The following is an 18,052-nucleotide window of genomic DNA, read 5'->3' on the forward strand; positions in this document are numbered from 1 at the left end:
GCGCAACATTGACGATGCATCTCTTGCACACACACACCGAATTTGAAGGCTCCGAATCTTCACGCACCGATTCTGTCAGGAAACTTCACGTAAGAATTTAGCTTCGTCGGCGCATATTCGTCGGGTATGTGCATGGCAGATACCGTGTTCGTTAGACATCAGTCTTGACGAAGCTTGTATGTACTGCGATACAAGCTTATCTTTCAGGTCAACCTTCAATGGCTAAACTCCGCATGTACCACGCGTACACATGCGAGCATGGACTGATCTTATGGTGATCTTCAAGAAGGGATATTTCCGAGTACTGAATTGGTTCAGAAGGAGGGGTTCTCGTGATAGTGCAGGTCAGCTCATCGCCACGTTTTCCTGCATACACCTAGTTGTGTACGACGTAGAGGACGGACCGCCAATTCGTATATGTAAGGTTGCTGAATGAGCTCTAGGATTGCCGGGATCGCTTTAACCTATTAGAGTTGATGGCCCGTGCACATATCCCATCTTTCTTCTCACGTGCCATCTCGTATACAGAACTGCAGACCTCACCTCACCTACTCTGTAGTACTCCGTACAAATGTTCGTTCTAATTTGTAGCTTCGCTTGAGTCAACTCGCTCTTGTTTTGGAGCTAGAATTTCCTCAACTATGCATTACGACCGTTACATTCTCTTATCTGAGGAGTGTTGTGAAGGATCGACGCGTTTGATCTTCCTACCCTTTACGCGTACGGCGGTGACTGCTTACTAGTAGACACATAGAAGATACGATCAGGATCTCGATCTCAACATTCAGACACTGTACACTATCTAGTGTCCACAGTGTGAAGTTAAATTTGTGACAGGCTGGTCAGGGGCTACAGGGTCTATGCTACAATTCAGCAAGGAGAAATTTAAGGTTTTGACTCTAACCAATGCATCGGATCAGGGTCCACTTCATTTCATGAACCTAATTCGAAATTTCATTCCTTTCGATAAGCCTGACTAATTCCGAACATTAAGATCCCCCAGGGCACAAGCATGAGGTCATAGGCAAAGCCTCGTGGCCGTTCTAGGAACAGGAACGTTAGTGTCTGGTTTGAAGTTCAGACTACGTACTGACCTCCAAGCTCACATGATCACTCTCAGCGAGAGAATGCTATGAAATCACTCCAATCTCACGTGACGGGATCTCTGTGTTCTGTCAACTCGCTTCGAAAGTTTTTATTATAGGATTGAATTATCATTCAAAAGTGCTATCTATTATATGCACTTCGCTACATTTGTCTCCTGTCCCAGCTATGCAGCTTTGATATCTGTGCGTGATTTTAAAGCCAATCCTTTAACAATCAGGAAAGTCGATATTGATCCTAGTCATAACTGTATCAAAGGACGCAGTCTGGTTCATCAACTGATCTGTACAACTGCAGGATCAGGGAGTCAGTAAGGCGTTTGAATGAAGGTAATCGGGGGAGAGAGATGAACTGGGTATCTCGGAGTGCAAAGTTAGTTGGACGGATTGTACTGACTGCTCTGTGTGATGGTAAGATGACAATCCAGATTCCAAAATTCCTCCCCTTATCAAGGACCGATGCATCATTCTCCATCCATAGGAACAATGAAAGATATGGTATTTTCTCGTCGTCCAAACCATCACCTTAACCTCGGACAGCTCTTTATAATCCTTAACAGGCTTTGTTCCCTCCATATCGTAGAAAAATGGCTCTGAAGCCACTTCGAGGAACTCTTCAGATAGTTCATCGTCGTAGCAGTCTCGATGAAGCCAAGACATTGTCATCAAATCAAAGATACAACCATTCGCTTTTGCAGTTTCAGAGTCGAGGCCGCAAGGTTGGAGTTTATGCGCTGTAGAGGGATTCACGCGGGACATGCCAACGGGTAGAACACCGTCTCCAACAGCAGACTGAGATTTGAGGAATGGTGAGCCGTTGATGAGATAGAGAACGAGGATGAGTGCTGTGAAGACGAATGTGCCAATTTGAAGACCCAATTCAATTCGAGAGGTCCGGGTTCTGTGTCTGCTTGTGCCATTGCTGGTTGAGATGAAAGGAGCGTCTTCTTCGCCTTTGTCTGCATCTCGTTCGCCGTACATTCTGCTAAGAAGTGTGTATTTTGGCTTCCCTGGATACGCCATGATTTGAAGTTAAAACCCGTGGGCGATCTATAAGCACAGAAGAAGGATGGTGTAGGTGATTTAAAAATTGAGAGTGTAAGATTATGGGTGCTAGAATCAGATCAAAGGCAAATGAATGGGATAGTGATAGACACTTGGCACATAGCCAATCGTTTGATGTCGCCCGAACACTCTCGGACATGAGTTTTGGCACCGAAGAAATATTCCATAATGCAATTCCATAAACTCTCCGGTGGAGATCATAGAGCAGTAATCTTAATTTAGCTAAATGTACATAATATTTTCCGTACAACATATTGTTTAATAAGGCTAGGTTCTAAACCTTTAATGTTATGCTCTAAGTTCTATAGGTCAAACAAAAACTTCTTCAGCATGTTGTGAGCACGTGTGAAGGATATTGAATTCGTTGCTCAATAATTTAACATGCGCCCAACTATTTCTTTTTCTTGACATTGCAGAAAATTATCTCATGTCTCACGTAGTATAAGTGTCTCGGTTTTGACGAAGACGAGATTGAACGATATTTCACATAGCATCCACATAGAAAGAGATATCAGACTGAAATTGAAATTTGGACTTGATTAACCAAGATTTACTATACTACGATATTTCCTTAAGCTACATATTAATTAACATCTCTAATCCTAACACACTTTCCAAAAAGCAATTGAACTCTTGTGGTGACTTTCTCAAACTCTACTCTCTCAGGATCCAAAAATACACTAACGCAGTGGTCCGTATGGAACATTCCTATCCCTTCATTTGTAACAAGATGTCCACTCATTGCCTATCCAAATTGTCAGCATCCATTCAGAATTTCGTAAATCCAAGCAACTCACAGCAATATGCAAGAGCTTGAAGATATAAGCGCAATGAGCAATATGGTAATGTTCCTGTGTCCACACCATTGGAATGTCGGTTTCTGCCGTCACAGATGTAACCCATGGCAGCTCCTGTTCCGTAAGCTCGTATCCTGGTTTCTTATTGGTATTTGAATACCATTTCCACGGCCCATATAACTCGAGAAATTCATCCGAGATGTTCTTGTTGTAGCATGCGGGATGTGTCCATGAAAAAGACATGAGATCCCACACGCAGCCTTTTTCTAGGGCCTCTGCTGGACTATTTCCACAGTCTACGATGATCGTGTCGCCTGCTTCTACCAAGGGCCATCCTCCTGGTTTCAGGTCAGGCGTAATTGCTGGGATATAGTTGATAGAAGGTTTACGGTCGAGCAGTGCAGCAAGAGCAAAGAGAAGAGTGGCTGCTAGAATACTTGATATTATGGCAATAACAGTAGAGCAATTCCACCAGCGTCGTGATGGGGCTCCCAGGTACTCTTGCTGTTTGGAAACTTTTTCTGTGTCGTAGTTGTCGTCACCGGATAGACCCATTCCACCCAAGGAAAGAAAACCTTCGTCCTCTCCATTAGGAGTTACAGAATATGTGTGAGAGTCATAATCTAGCGCTATGGGAACCGTTTAGCTTTGCCAATATGAAACGTTTAAGCGCAAATTTAATACTCACCATTCTTGACCTTGCCAACAACCGCCGTTCCAAGAGCTTTGGGGGCCATCTTTACACTTGATGGTAATCAAATTGGGCAAGAAAATTGCTCAGCTGATAGGTCAAAGAAATGAATCGAATTAACAATTTATTTCCTCTGAACAATTTCCGAAGAATATGAAAAGGAAACTCTGGATCAACATATCGGGCTTAGAAGTATTAAAGTGGGGCCGTCGCACTAACGACCACCCCGAAAGCTTTCGGAGCCTATTTCGACCACCCTCCTCATTTGGCGAGTTCAAAAAACATACGTGTGGTGCTGCCAATGCTACTGCGGAAAAACTCCTTCTATTCAAGTTGGAGAATTGAGCAATCAAACAGTATTTTTTCCATACCCAGTCAAAGAACATTGACAAAATGCCATACGCCGTGCAATACGTATCCACAAGCGATGCACCAGGTCTAGCAGAGGCGATGATGAGCGCCTGGTGGCAAGATGAACACTGGAAATTTCTATGGGCAAAAAGCAACACGACGCTTGAGCAAATAATTTCTGATTGCAGTGAGCGCTTGCCATGGAACTTCATCAGCGGCCGGAGCGTCAAACGGCACCTCAAAGTTGTTGATACAGATTCTGGAGAGATAGTAGCGTATTCGCGATATATTTTACCCGAGACCCATACCGAGATATGGCCCGAAGCGCAGATTTCGGAACCTAGTTCTGAGGAATTGGCGGAATATGAAAGAAAGTTTAAGAGTGTCACAGACAATGGAAAGATAAGAGGAATGGATTATGCGTTTGCGTCGGAGTTCGGGAATCCTCTTGCAGAAGTGGAGGAAGAGATTTTGAAGGATAGTGGTTCTTGTTTTGGTATGTTTGATAATAGTCTACAACATAAAGAAATAGGACTTTCTAACTCCGAAAAGCTGTGGATTACATGACGACCCATCCTGCTCATCAACATCATGGAGTAGCATCGATGATGTTGAATCAAGCTCTCAAAGTTGTAGATAAAGCGGGCTTGAAATCAATTGTAATGGCAAGTCCGGCTGGTCAAAGATTGTACGAGGGACATGGCTTTCAATTCGTGCGCACTCTTGTTCAGGATGATTCTAGATACGGAACTACATCGCCCTACGTTCATTCTTGGCTTATTAGACCATCTCCTAAGTAGAATCACGAAATAATAACGAGGAATCGCCACTGATGTATTCTAGTGTTGCAAAGTGATATCGGAATTCTTTTTCAATGGTAGCTTCTGATTTTGATAATAGGTAGATAGAAATTTGGAAGAAATGCAAAAACATCAGTGTTCTGCATCTTGATACTGATAGCCAGTTCAATTCAACGACTGGATAACTCAAGCATACCCTACATCTTCATTGTTAATCTCACTCAACCTTACACATGGATTATACAACATCCTGATCCAGGTGTTCATTACTTCGCCATTTCCCCATTCTCCATTCTCATACCTGCCTATCAGGTTCTCACAATGATCCCTGTGGTAATCCCTTGCGATTTCCTGCGGAACAAGAATATCATCATTTCCCACCGCTCGCGCTATTATTTTCATCGTGTACACGCAGTGCTGATAATGATAATTTATTTGAGTCCACGTCTCGACAGATCGCTTGAGAACCTCAACATCCTGTGGCAATGCAAGCGTGAGGTTTTCTCCAATATACCATGGCCATGGTCCAGTGGCCAGCGCTTCTTCGTACAAGTCTTGGTAGAAACACTCTGGAGCCGTGAAACCGTAGTTCATCAGATCAAAAACGCAACCGTATTGCTCGGCTTGGCTTGGAAAACTTCCACATCTTTTAGTTCCTCCTAATTCAGGCGAAGGCCCTTCACCCGCATCGACAAAATCGGGTTGAAGAGAGTTCTGTTGCGACAAAGTCCGGATTCTCACAAATGAGCCTGGTGTATGGATTGTGAAGCTCGAGATAGTGAGTATGAGGATACAAAGAGTGGCGAGAACTCCGGAAACGAGGAGTGACTTTGGTGCTTGAACGAATTCTCGTAAAGTTATGCTGAGACTTTGCTTTCGTGCCCGGTAATGCATGGGGTTTTCCATTATCGGCCCCTCTTCATCATCCTCATCGTCGCCCATGGGCACAGGGTCATAGAGCTTGACCTCTCCCATCTCATCATCATGAATTGGTTCTAGAAACAATATCTTAGCAGATTCTCAATAACGGAGAAAGATGCAATTTACTCATTCTGACTTAAATTTCGATCGTAGTGGATCCGTAAGAAGTGCCAAAGAAGAAGACTAACAATTCTAAGGTACCAGAGAAATACGCTTATCGCAAAAAGAAGACGACAACATGGTACCAAAGTAGTGATAAAAAACTCGCTTATATGACAGAATCGGAAAATTAATTGTGTTTGTGATTCGGTGACTTCGGGTGGGGAACTGTCCCGACTATTTTCGGACATTTCTGAGCCCGAATTTCAGACAAGATCTATCGCTGCAGTACACAGCCAACCAAACCAAAGAAGAAGATTGTCTTGGTGGCACTCTCCAATCATGCCATGTCACTTGAGTGTGGGTCTCTTGAAGGTGATTTCTCTTCTATCTTCCGGGTGATTTGTACGTTTCTGTAACATGCTTGGTTTTTCGACATTTGCTCGTTGAAAAATCTTCCCTACCACACATTACTCTCCGGGAAAATCAATAGAATGCCTCATCATTACGAACAAGTTAGATCATCAACTACAACGATTCGAAAATGGAGAGAAGATGAGGAAGTTCCAAGTCGTAGCAAGTTGTATTTGCTCTGTCTTACAATATGTATAGGAGGGTAAGTATCTATCACTGAGCACTTTGTATGCCGTCAACTAATTTTTTCTAGACTCCAAGTTGTTTGGGCAACAGTGATGGCCCAAGGATCTGTATTATTCCCTTGAATTTGGTAAAACATTGTCAGATACTGACCTCGCCAGAGTTATCTCATTTCCCTTGACTTGCGACCCTCTGTAGTATCTTTGGTCTGGCTAGCGGGACCAATCTGTGGCACTCTGCTCCAGCCTTATATAGCATACAAGAGTGACTTTTGTACACATAAATGGGGACGAAGAAGACCCTTTATGATATACGGTACAATTGCTACAATAGCCTGTATCAACGCTCTTTCCTGGACGAGCGAAGCCGTTCGACTAATCTGCAATCTTTTGGGAGTGTCAGATCATGGTTTTGGTGCAAAATTTGTCATTCAGATACTCGCAGTCGCGGGGGTATGGCTACTGAATGTCGCCATTCAACCTGCCCAGGCCAGTATCAGGGCGTTAATCGTGGATGCATGTCCAGGTTCTCAAGCAGCTAAAGCAAATTCTTTTGCAAGTATTGCGGTTATCATTGGAAGTGCAATAGGATATGGTTGTGCTTTTATTGAGATGCCAAAAGAACCTGCTTGGTTGACCAATCCTCAGTTCAAAGGTCTCTGCTTCATTGCCTCTATTTCGCTCGGTGTCACTGTCACTATCACATCTGTAATGATTGAGGAGAAGGCGGTAGATATTGACAACGATGGATCCGAAAAATCAGGGCTCCGGAAAATATGGGTAGACATATACAGAGCGATTAGAACACTGCCCCCCACGATCAAGATGATAATGGCAGTCCAGTTTTGCGCCTGGTTGGCTTGGTTCCCATTTCTTTTTAACATTGTATTGTAAGTTCAGCGCCATATTTGATAGAGCCGCATCACTAATTTTCTGGTCACATGAAGATTTCTCAGTAGGCTTTGTAAGCTACACAAACTCCTCATACGATTATCTATTACTGACCACATCAATGTAGATGAAGTTCAAACTCTTTCCGAAAAAATGGGTCCACCCTCGACCAAATTTTATAACGGCCTTCGACAGCAGTCAATTCGGCATGCTACCCTGGCAATGCTAGTCTTCTCGATGGTGGCACTTGTCACTAACCTTTGCCTGCCTTATCTCATCATCGATGCGGATTCATCATCTAAGTCAAAACTACAATGGCAGAAGGAAGAGCGATCCACACGTGCAAAATCTGGCATCTTCGTGGTATTGCGAGAAAAACTTGCGAATCGCCTAACACTTCCCCGAATGTGGATGATATCACATATTGTCACTGCTTTCGCGCTGTGTGGAGTAACTCTTGGAGGAGACGGTTTCATGACAAGTGTATTATTTGTCTCACTGATGGGCTTTTCTTGGACACTTACCCAATGGGCTCCTTTTGCCATGATTGCCGCCGAGATAGCTTCTTCATCTATACCAGATTTAAAAAGCATGGAAACAGACACAGAGGGCCAATCCGCTAGTCTAGTTGTTGTAGCCGACCTGAGGCCGAGGGCCGGCATAACGATGGCTATACACAACATTGCCATTGCGACACCACAGATGCTGTCAGCTATCGTGGGAGCTCTAATCTATTGGGTATGCAGACAATCACATACTGGGGAAACTGACGCCATGAGATGGGTGTTGAGAACGGGAATTGTAGCTGGTTTATGTGCTGCTTGGTGTGCGAGGAAACTATGATCGAGGTTGCTTTTGAGTTTGACCTTCATGATTCTGAGAATCCTCAAGCCATTCTTGCAGACTTCTGAAATCTCAACACCGACTTGATTGCTTGCTTGCATGCTTTGGGTATACACAAAAGAATTAGACTACATAAATTCTCAAAATAACTTCTACCAAACTTATCGAAAAGACATCAAAAAGCTATAACACGATACGTAATCCATGAATAGAAATCACCCATATAAATAAGTCCTCAAAAAGTCTTGAACTAGAATTAGAAATCATACGAGCATAAATCGTATATCTACCATCCATAGTATTCTCCACAAAGGTGAAAAACAATTAAAAATCTCCTGGACGCCTATCAGACCTATTCTTGACGCAAGTCACCATACTAAAATGGAGGGTAAATGCATGTTCCACAAGTCCCGATTCTGAATGTCCGATTTTGTACGGACTTCACTGGACCCGTTTTTCAAACCCTTCTACGGCTATACAACTTGAACAGTAACGCGAAAATCCATTTCTTTACTCTCTCTGTATGACTGCGGAGACTTCTTTTACACTCTATGTTGAATCCTACATTTCCATGCAATCCTGTCACCTGTAATTCTTGAGCTCAATCGATTCGGGCACCACCATAGCCATTTTTTACAACTCTCAGAAATATCGTACACTGTCTTCAAAAATTTCTGGTGTGCGACTGACACAGCCATTTATCACCAAAATATGGCTCGTTTCGAAGATGCAGTGTCAAAACTCAGAAAATGTATGGAAAGTCTACTTCCGCACAAACTTTTAGGATGTACATCTAACTTATCATCTAATAGGGGCATTCCCATCCGAAGAAAACAATGGAAGCGATGAAAAACTGCTCGCTAGCACATCCTCATCATCCGCGTCATCGATAGATGGCGAAGATTCCTCTTCATCTGAAAAAGAGACAAGACATCAAACCCATCATAGAATCTTTTTCATCTCCAGCATTCTCGCCATAATTGTCCTAGGAGCCGTGACTCTCACGACTCTGCTTGTAGATAGCCACAGTGGAGTTGTACCCAATACTCCTCCGCCGCCTTCTCAAGGCGGCTCCAAAGTCGTCGCCCACTGCGGAATCTCAGCGCAAGAAGCTATGGAACGCGGCTGCCTATGGGACATCATGTCATTCGGCTGGATCCACCCTCTCTGTTTCGACAAGGAAGAATCTGATCGCTGGGCGGCAAAATACGGACCATTCGACTGGTACGTTGATGACGGACAGGCAGTAGATGAAAAAGAACAACCTATCAATGGAACCCTGACGCAGCCGTTGAGTTTGGATGAGATTCCTTTCGCACAATCGGTCTGGACAACTCAGGGGTACCACATTATGCATTGTTTGTATCTGTTAAAGATGGTCCATGTGGCGGCATTGAACAGTGATCCGGTGAGCAATGAGGCTGTGAATCTAGGGCACACGGATCATTGCGTGGGATTGATTGGGAATACTGATCTGATTGAGTACGATGCGATAACCACACCAGTGCGGCTGCTTTTTGTACAATGTGTTACCCTTCAATGACGAGGAATATAAAATCAGCTGGAAAGTAGATGTATTTAAGACTTTTTTACTTGCCAGTGGAGTGGAAAGACTAGATAACATCAGCAATGGAATCAATTTGAAATTGTTGGGAATCGCTCTTCATCAACCTTTCATTACTCAAAATACTCAAGGTACTAACAAGAATACTTCAGAAACCAAAATATTGAGGAATATTTAAAATATAAATGCTGTTCACAATTGAGTGAGTCCAGGGAAAGATTAAAGACAGAAACGTAGAGAAGGAAACTGTTCAATTATGCTGGGTTTGCGGAATGTACAGAGTACGATAGCTGTACATATCTTCATTAATATTTCTTAATTCAATGAGTCATCTGCTAGCAAAGCTAGCAAAGCTGAGTGCATACTCTTGAACTTTTGCAAGAGCCTAGCAAAATCTATTTATACTTCTACAGTCATCATCCCTTCAAAGGCACCTAACAGGGCAAACCAAATCCACACAACGTATGCTTCGTCGCGACCGATTAATCAACGATTTATTTTACCCCATTTTGTTGCGCCCCGTTGCCATTCCCTTGCCCTCGATTTTGATTCACGATGGCTTGTGAGTGCTGCTGCTGCTGCTGTTGTGCTGCTTGTTGTTGTGCCTGCTGAGTAATTAGTCTCTGCTGATGATGATTACTCAACATTTGAGCGTACATCTGCGGACTAGCATTCTCGATGCCGATTGGCGGTGGTCGCTGTCCTCCTTGACCATTCATTCCGATGCTGTTGTTACCGGCCGCTGCGTTCATAGCGCTGGTTGCTATGCCGCTTGGAGGTTGAACCAAGCCTCGCTGCTGCAAATGCCTGTTGTTAGCATATGCAGCTATATTTTCACCCACCAATTTGTGGATTTCGTTTGGAGACGCGTTTGGATTAGCTTTTTTGACGTTTTGTGCTATTTCACTGAACGGGACATTTAGAGGCAGGCCACCGTTAGGAAGTCCAGAAGGTGGCAGGTCTAACCGAGGGGAGCCTGCTTGAGCTGGAGAAGGCGCTGATATACCAGGAGAACCGGCCATACCATTGATATGGTTGTTATTGTAGGAGTTCATGTTATTGGGCATAAATCCAGGCTGCGTAGGCATGCCATTCATTCGTGGAGGGGAATTCTGAGCCTGTCCTGGATGCGGGCTATTCTGCTGCTGCGCCATGCTCTGCATGTGTTGTTGTTGCCTTTGTTGCAAAGCAGCACGACGAGCGCCATCTGCAAGCTCAGGTGTCAGGGCAGGGTTCAATGGCAAGCCTCCCTGCATTTGAGCTTTCGGGACACCATTGGACATCGCTTGTGGAATCCGAAGATTGTTGGGCATCGGCCCAACTCCAGCCATGTGAGGGGGTAAAGGACGAGGTCTATTCTGTCCAGGAACAGCGAGATGACCATTTCCATTGGATTGTCCAATCGGGGGAACGAGACCATTCGGAAGAGCTGGACCACGTTGTTGGGGCAAGCCATTGGGGTGAGCCTGTTGCTGCTGAATCGCATTTCTTTGACGAGCTTGTGCTTCCTAATGGGATGTCAGTATGTTTTACATAATTTTGGGGAGTCTCGTGACTACTTACTCGTCTAACCTGTTCCTGCCGTAGCTGGAAGGCAACCATGCTTTTCTTGTATTGCTCCTCTCGATCATGTTTCAAACGACTAAACTCTTGTGGGGTCTTGATAGGTGTCCATGTTTGAGGTTGTTCAGCTGGCTTTCTTGCTGCGGCCTGTGCGGCAGTCAATTGCTGCTTTTGGGCGGAGTTCTCGCGCTTTTTCGCCAATCTTCTCATTGCATCAATTAAGCTTAAATGTTTCTGGTTTCTACGTTTCTCCACACGTTGGGTGGTGGTAGTTCGCTTTCGAGGTGGGACTGGTTGGCCATTTACGATGGGTTGCCGGGCAGCTTCAGCAGCCATGACTTGTAGATTTCGCTGGGCTGCCTCCATTCTATTGTTATAGGCCTTGAAGTATGCGGTCTTTTGCATTTCTGCGGGTAGCCCCTCTAAAGCTATCCATCGCTCAAAACATTCCCAAGGCGTACGTCTCTCAGCACCTGATGAAAATAGCGATCGGCTTGATAACATGTTGGAAATAAGCGACCAATTGTAAGCATACTCTCGTACGTGTCTCTTCAACTCGTCGTCCTCGGCACAAGTCCACTGTGAGCATGAGCGATTCTCGAAGAAACTTTGTACTGGCATGGGAAATTCTGAAGGTGGCCGGAATTGGTGTCCAGCATGAATGCGGTCGCGGATATGCTTGTTGGCGGGGTCAAATAAACCAATGTTAGTTTGTTCCGGTGGTAAAAGAGACTTCTCACGCCTAGATTGGTCCATTTCGGCGTCTTCATCTTCACTGTCTTCTTCATACTCAAATCGGCTCCTCTTCCGCGAGGGACCTTGAAACTTCAATTCCATTCTGCCCTCTACGTACCTACTGATACCGACCGCAGGTCGTCTCCAGAAGCGATCAGGATCAACTTCAGAGGTAGGCAAGTCATTGCAAGGAACACTCAGTGGCGCACCATATAAAGGCAGTTCCTCTAGTAGTTTATCAGTTGCAGGAGATCTACTCAATCCAAAGACAACATCATCATCCTGAAGACCAAAGATAGCAGTAGGGCTGACAGTATCTATAAGATTGAGACGAAGTTCATCATCAACATCTTCCATTGGAGAATCGAATTCTGCAGAAGCGATCAGTTCGGGAGTAGGGTGCGAAAGCGATTTACTAGTCTCATCATCTATTTCAACGTCTTTGGAGGCTTCAGCCAGGAATAATGCTGGGCGAGTAGCATTTACTTGTAGGATTTTTCGTTCCTCGATGCTAGCTTCGAACCACTCGGCACAAGCATATGCTAAGTTCTTAGCCACTGCCATTTTCCACTTCCGTTCTTCGCGAAAATCTGTTCGCATCCATTTCGCTTCTTGGAGGAGGACGTCCCAGTGCGTGGTTGGCCTGATAGGTTCTTCAGATCGCTTGGGTTGGCGTAAAGACCATTTAGAAGTGTTCTGGAGCCCATATATGCGCTTCAGAATCCTTGTAGTTTGATTCTCAGTAATGGGCACAAAAGCATTCGATGTCGTGATAGTTTTGTGAGCGGTTTGTAGTAGTCCGTCCAATGGCGGATACCCTGTTTTTTGTGTGTTGTGGCTATTGAGATACAAACACGCAAAGTAATCGTCATAAGGAGATGTTGCATTTGCTGCATGTGAATTGGCGCCCCTGGGCATCAAAGTAGTATCGTTCCCTCTGGGACCAGGAGTTGGCTTTTTAGCAAACACGACCGTTGAAAGTCTACTTTGATTCTTCTCCTTTGATTTTTGGAGCAGGCTTCGAGTAGACCCTGGCGTGCTTCCTCTTGAAGGAGAATTGACAGCCGATTCGGTATCTGGCTTGCTAACAGGACTTCTTGCCGAACTAGGAGAGGAGGGCGCTGGCGTTTCGCCTAGGATCTCAGATACAGACTTATGTCTGATCGCCCCTGAAGCGACTCTTGTCGTCATACGCTCTATTGGCGCTTGAACAGAAGCGGGTGTCGAGGATGGTGTTTTGCGTGCTGTGGGAGTAGATGTTGCAGATGGTGGCGTCTTAGCATCAGAGGGCAGCTGCATTGGAAGCTCTTCGACAGAAGTTGGTTCTTTTGCTTTCGTGACAGGGCCACTATCTAACGTAGTTTGACTTCCAAATGAATCCTTGACAGTAGCCCCATCCAAATCCATAGCGTCGACTGGAGTTTGTCCTTCGCCCTCAGAGTCCGGTACTTCATTTGCTTTGGGGGTCGAACGAACCTTTTCGCCTCGCACTGTTTCATCTGGCAGCGAAACTTTCGCGTCATCGCTGGTTCTTGCCACGACACTTTTCTTTTCTACACTCGTGTCTTCCTGTGCCAGTGGTTTAGGATCTTCAACACCCTGCGAGCTCGAAGCTTCAGAATCTGCTATCTCAGCGACCGCAGCAACTTTGGAGCCGGCAGCGGCTTGGTCCTCCATGCGAAGTTGAGCATCAGCTGACATTGAGTTACTACCCAGTGCCTCGGTACTAGAGATTTCATTATGAGTCTTATGTCTGCTGTTGTGTCCATCTTCCTGAGCAATGTCCTCGCGATTGGACTTTGGCTCTGTTGAAGTTCTGAGATCAATCTCATCACCTGGGTTCTCGGCCTCTTCGTACCGAGAATTATCATTTTCAGGACTTGTATCTGCAGAAACATCGTGCCGGGCAGGAGTTGTGGTCGAATGTGCATCTATTGTCGAACTTGGAGATGAAGGTAAATCTACCGCAATCCGAAGTGAATTCGTGATTGAATGTCTACCTCTATCCCCTGTGTACTCGCGTGCCTTCTCAATCTCCTCTATTCGGGCTTCTTGAACTTCCTTTGGTGGTAAATGAGCAGTTGCAGCATGATGATTCTCATCATTCGCGCCGAAGATAACTGGCTCTTGCAGGTTCGCAACGTCCTCAGCAGATGGAGGCACTGCTTTTCTTGGATCCACTCCAGGGCTTCCAGGAGGGCTTTCCACTACTCTCTTAATACGGTCGACTTCGAAATTTCCACTGGACAAATCATGCTCTTGATGTTGCTTTTGCGCCGCAGTCGCAGGATGACTAGCTATTTCAGGTATCTCCTCCACCGATGAAATGATGTCTGCAGAAGACTCGATCGGTAAATCTGTCTGCAAGCTCTTCGACGGAGATCTGCGTATAGAAACTCCAGTCGTCCCTGGGGTTGCCCTTACATCATCACCATTTCTCTCGATATTCCGTCCTTCGTTACTGTTTGCAATTGGAGTAGTCCCACGGTTCTTTCGTGGTATTGCACCATCGCTTTTGAAGTAATGTTCTATTTTATGAGATGCATCTTTAATCGAAATCTCCTTGCCCGCTTGGCGAGTTGCTGATTTTTGTTTCAAGGAATCAGATCGAAGCTGTCGTCGGGTGGGTAAATTTGATTCATTGAAGGGTCGATCTCTATAAATGACATCAGTAAAGTCTATAGAAATTGTAGAACGGTTTCAATAATTTTAAATTTTGTGCATGAAAGAGTTATAGTACATACTGTAAGATATCACAAGCCTCGAGAAATTGTGCCTCTGCGGAATTGGTTGGTGGAGCATTGGAATCTATCCCAAGGATTACAGGTATAGGGCCCTCATTGTCGCAAACTGCGAACAACTCGCGAAGTTTCCTCTTTCTCGACGAATTAATCCGACTACCACAGTTAGTATCATAAAATTAACATCAAACGATGCAGAAAACGATGCGACATCAATTGACAATATTCAAATAATTAATTTACCTTGCTTCATCTTGTTTTGATCGTAAAAGGCGATTGCGAATGGGCGCTCCAACCTCGCTCATAATATCGCGACCGCGACATCCGTTTTTTAAAAAAACGGATATAGTCCCGATCTTAATGGAAGATTCTGAGATGCTTCAAATAATTAATTAAATGAAAACGGGTGGTTGTGAATTGATAGTAGATGGGTGTTCAAAATTGCTATATCACTGTGTTCCAAAAATTGCATGGGAAGGACAGTCAAACATTAGGCAATCCACGATTTTGAGCATTTTAAGCGATTCCCCCAAAGAAGCGTCATAGCCTTTGGAGCATATTTTCTTTCTCCATAGAGTTTACAGGTTTTCTTTTTGAGTTTTGAGTTATGATCAAGTCTTTCGTTCTGGTATTAATGGGGGAAGCTGTTAATTTTTGGAAAGTTATATGTTCAGGTGTTAACAAAATGTTTCGTGGATATCTTTGTGTTGCATCGTAACCGAGGTGAGGTGAGGGTCTTGAGAATGTGAAGTCAGCCATATAAAACTAACTTGAATAGTATGGAGCAGCCAGTGAATGAATGTAACAACAATATGAATACATATAATACCTAGGTAGCTATAGCTAAATTCTCAAGGTGATCTAGTACTTAGTAACCAATCAACACGGATAAATAGGAGTGATTGAAGTCAAAACCTACCTAGATAGTCAAGAACGACTATCATTGGAATAAGAATAATTTGGTATTACTAATAAATGAGTATTTGGAATTTCCTTCTTCCTTACATGCGTGTTTTTTCGGGTGTTGTCTTTTCCACTCCTCCTTAACGCCTGCTATCCCAAAACTTGTCATGCCGAAAATCATCGCTGGGTGTTACCTATCAAGTACTGCATATCTCTCCTTCTTCGAAAACTAAACACCGAATCAAGCTAAGGGCCATGATTCTTTCCTCATTAAGTACTGCTGTTGGCATTCTGTATCGTGAAGCTAAATGCTGGATTCTTTCCCTTCTGTTCCCAAACTCAAATTCTGGATATTATTCGAGATTGTGGCTCTTTTTCTCATCACTGCAATTTTTGCGGCAGCTTAATCGAAATCAATTGGCAACCTTATGCTGCAAATCGAGTTGACCTAAATCATTGTTCCAGTGCTCCTTGATATTGTCAAATAACCAATGTTGCTCAGTATTCTTTGAGCACATGAAACAATGATCTCTGTTCGAATGAAGACACTGTGAAAAGGTAGGAAATAGCCGAAGTCCATTGCATAGAGTGTGCAAGTTGTCTTTCAATCTTTACATATCCAGGTATTGACCAAAGAAGGTATTGGTTGTTTGTGTTATCGCAAATGTCTTGCGGCTTGCACATGTCCCATTGACTCCCTTCTCGGTTGTTTCCCCAAAAACGAGGTCTTTCTTCCGTCGCTGTTGAGCGCTAGCCTTCGTCCAATGTTCCCAAAACAAACACAGCTACAAAATAGAACGCTAGCAATCCATATTCCAGCCTCGAGGTTGCCCCTAGTCACAAGTTTCTCAGATCCAGCCTCTGAGTAATCGACCGGTTGATGAGATGCAGTATTGTTCTTCATGGAAGCTGCCGGACTGGGCATCAAGTCTGAGTTCGAGGCTAGGAGAAGTACACTTCCAGTAGCCCCAACAGCGGCTGAAAATGCGAGTCCAGGTTTGGAGCGGTCAATAAGATACCACAAGACTGGGTTCACAAGGGCAAGGGTTAAGGAGGCTTGCATATCGGATGCCCAAGGTAGTTTGCGCTTGAAAAATGGTTAGTAGAATTGAGTACAAAAACTGAAAATAGGACATACAATGGCAAAAGCAATTCCCACGAAAGCGCCCACGCTTCTGACCGCTAGTATCCAGTCTCCTCCAAGAATACCTTGCGAATTGCTGACATTGATTGGTTCTTCCGAAGCAGTACCAGTAGAGGATTCAAAAGGTAATTGCACCCTTTCCTCCCAGAATTTGTCGAACAGTGGTAATAAACTTCCTAATCCTACCCCGGCTATGCCCCAAAATACAAGATATTTCCAATCGTGGCTAGGTTTTATAATTGTCTCGACTTGAAGTGGTGCTAGATGTCGGTCATCGTGTAGATGCCTGACAAGTAGACCATACAACAGTCCTAAACCGAATAATAGCACAGACCTGAAAACCCTGGAATATGTAGTAGCTGCTTTTGAGGTAGGGGCGTCGGCAAAAGATTGTCTTCGATAGACTGGAGGGCTGCTTGCTCGTTGGGGAGTCTCAGCGCCTGTTCCCCATGGTGTGGAGGGCGTCTCGGGTTCAAAATCACCATGACCAGTCGCCTCGTATATCCCTCCCAAAGTGGAAGATGTCAAATCGAGAACGGAATGAGTGCGGCTCGGTGCTTCAATGAACTCGAATGAAGGGGTAAGAGAAGGACTTAGAGTTTGGAGGGTAAGAGAATGTGTCTCGAAAGGCCGACGGGGCTTTGGGCGGTAGATATGCGGAGCAGCCATTAGGATTTCCTTTTCGTAATAATACTGAGGCGGGTAGCAGTTGAAGATACTCTCTTCCCAAAATCTATCAGGTGTAATGAGTAGCAGCTTATGTAGAGGAGCTGCTTTCAGTTAATAATATGTAATATATACATATCAATCGGCAGCCTGATGTCTATGTTTCGCGTATAACATTGACTGAAGTCTGATTGATAGGTCTTTGAAGATACAAAGGGCAATTGCCAGGTTTGGGAGAGTTACCTGTCGAAGTGTTACGAGAACCTCAAATGTGCATTATTTGGTCGGTATACTCCAATTAAGCTTCTCAGGGTCAACAATTGACAAAGGAGAGATATAGATAGATGAGATTTATGAAAGGGTCTTTCGAAATACTAGGTGGGTAATAGAGAAGATATGTATGTTTTGTGATGAAGGAATTATTAGGAGGGTTATGTAGCAAGGTAGACTCACTTCGCTCAATATTTCACATGTCTATTAAGATGAAATATTTGCCGAGAAACAGGTCGGAGGTCGGGCTGGAGGCGCGGGACTTAATCCTAGGTTGATCTACTGGACTAAACTTTATCTGGGGTAAAT

The 18,052-nt window shown here is 44.3% G+C and overlaps 8 protein-coding genes across 8 annotated transcripts; 3 read left to right on the forward strand and 5 right to left on the reverse strand.

Moving 5' to 3' along the window:
- Nucleotides 1–1,403: 1,403 nt before the first annotated feature.
- Nucleotides 1,404–2,126, reverse strand: EAF01_002171 (uncharacterized protein; the record flags this gene model as incomplete). Its single annotated transcript, XM_038910422.1, has 1 exon — nt 1,404–2,126. One exon carries the CDS (start codon nt 2,124–2,126, stop codon nt 1,404–1,406), a length of 723 nt encoding a protein of 240 aa, XP_038773344.1.
- Nucleotides 2,127–2,751: 625 nt separating this feature from the next.
- Nucleotides 2,752–3,702, reverse strand: EAF01_002172 (uncharacterized protein; the record flags this gene model as incomplete). The annotated part of the gene is made up of 3 exons (XM_038910423.1): nt 2,752–2,913; nt 2,966–3,594; nt 3,654–3,702. 3 exons carry the CDS (start codon nt 3,700–3,702, stop codon nt 2,752–2,754), a joined length of 840 nt encoding a protein of 279 aa, XP_038773345.1.
- Nucleotides 3,703–3,939: 237 nt separating this feature from the next.
- Nucleotides 3,940–5,531, forward strand: EAF01_002173 (uncharacterized protein). Its single transcript, XM_038910424.1, has 2 exons — nt 3,940–4,503; nt 4,560–5,531. The coding sequence occupies exons 1-2, from the start codon at nt 4,050–4,052 to the stop codon at nt 4,805–4,807; spliced, it is 702 nt and encodes a 233-aa protein (XP_038773346.1). The 5' UTR covers nt 3,940–4,049; the 3' UTR covers nt 4,808–5,531.
- Nucleotides 4,994–5,858, reverse strand: EAF01_002174 (uncharacterized protein; the record flags this gene model as incomplete). Its single annotated transcript, XM_038910425.1, has 2 exons — nt 4,994–5,802; nt 5,855–5,858. 2 exons carry the CDS (start codon nt 5,856–5,858, stop codon nt 4,994–4,996), a joined length of 813 nt encoding a protein of 270 aa, XP_038773347.1.
- A 463-nt stretch (nt 5,859–6,321) lies between these two features.
- On the forward strand, nt 6,322–8,157 carry EAF01_002175 (uncharacterized protein; the record flags this gene model as incomplete). The annotated part of the gene is made up of 5 exons (XM_038910426.1): nt 6,322–6,443; nt 6,495–6,534; nt 6,586–7,313; nt 7,371–7,387; nt 7,442–8,157. The coding sequence occupies 5 exons, from the start codon at nt 6,322–6,324 to the stop codon at nt 8,155–8,157; spliced, it is 1,623 nt and encodes a 540-aa protein (XP_038773348.1).
- A 711-nt stretch (nt 8,158–8,868) lies between these two features.
- EAF01_002176 (uncharacterized protein) lies at nt 8,869–9,700 on the forward strand (the record flags this gene model as incomplete). The annotated part of the gene is made up of 2 exons (XM_038910427.1): nt 8,869–8,908; nt 8,970–9,700. 2 exons carry the CDS (start codon nt 8,869–8,871, stop codon nt 9,698–9,700), a joined length of 771 nt encoding a protein of 256 aa, XP_038773349.1.
- A 210-nt stretch (nt 9,701–9,910) lies between these two features.
- On the reverse strand, nt 9,911–15,183 carry EAF01_002177 (uncharacterized protein). The gene is made up of 4 exons (XM_038910428.1): nt 15,004–15,183; nt 14,764–14,916; nt 11,285–14,675; nt 9,911–11,229 (listed from the first exon to the last, which is right to left on the reverse strand). The coding sequence occupies exons 1-4, from the start codon at nt 15,063–15,065 to the stop codon at nt 10,216–10,218; spliced, it is 4,620 nt and encodes a 1,539-aa protein (XP_038773350.1). The 5' UTR covers nt 15,066–15,183; the 3' UTR covers nt 9,911–10,215.
- A 1,135-nt stretch (nt 15,184–16,318) lies between these two features.
- On the reverse strand, nt 16,319–17,476 carry EAF01_002178 (uncharacterized protein; the record flags this gene model as incomplete). The annotated part of the gene is made up of 2 exons (XM_038910429.1): nt 16,319–16,750; nt 16,802–17,476. 2 exons carry the CDS (start codon nt 17,474–17,476, stop codon nt 16,319–16,321), a joined length of 1,107 nt encoding a protein of 368 aa, XP_038773351.1.
- Nucleotides 17,477–18,052: the final 576 nt, after the last annotated feature.

The sequence above is a fragment of the Botrytis porri genome (genome assembly GCF_014898465.1).
Source record: "Botrytis porri strain MUCL 3234 chromosome Unknown BPOR_003, whole genome shotgun sequence".
Lineage (NCBI taxonomy): Eukaryota > Fungi > Ascomycota > Leotiomycetes > Helotiales > Sclerotiniaceae > Botrytis > Botrytis porri.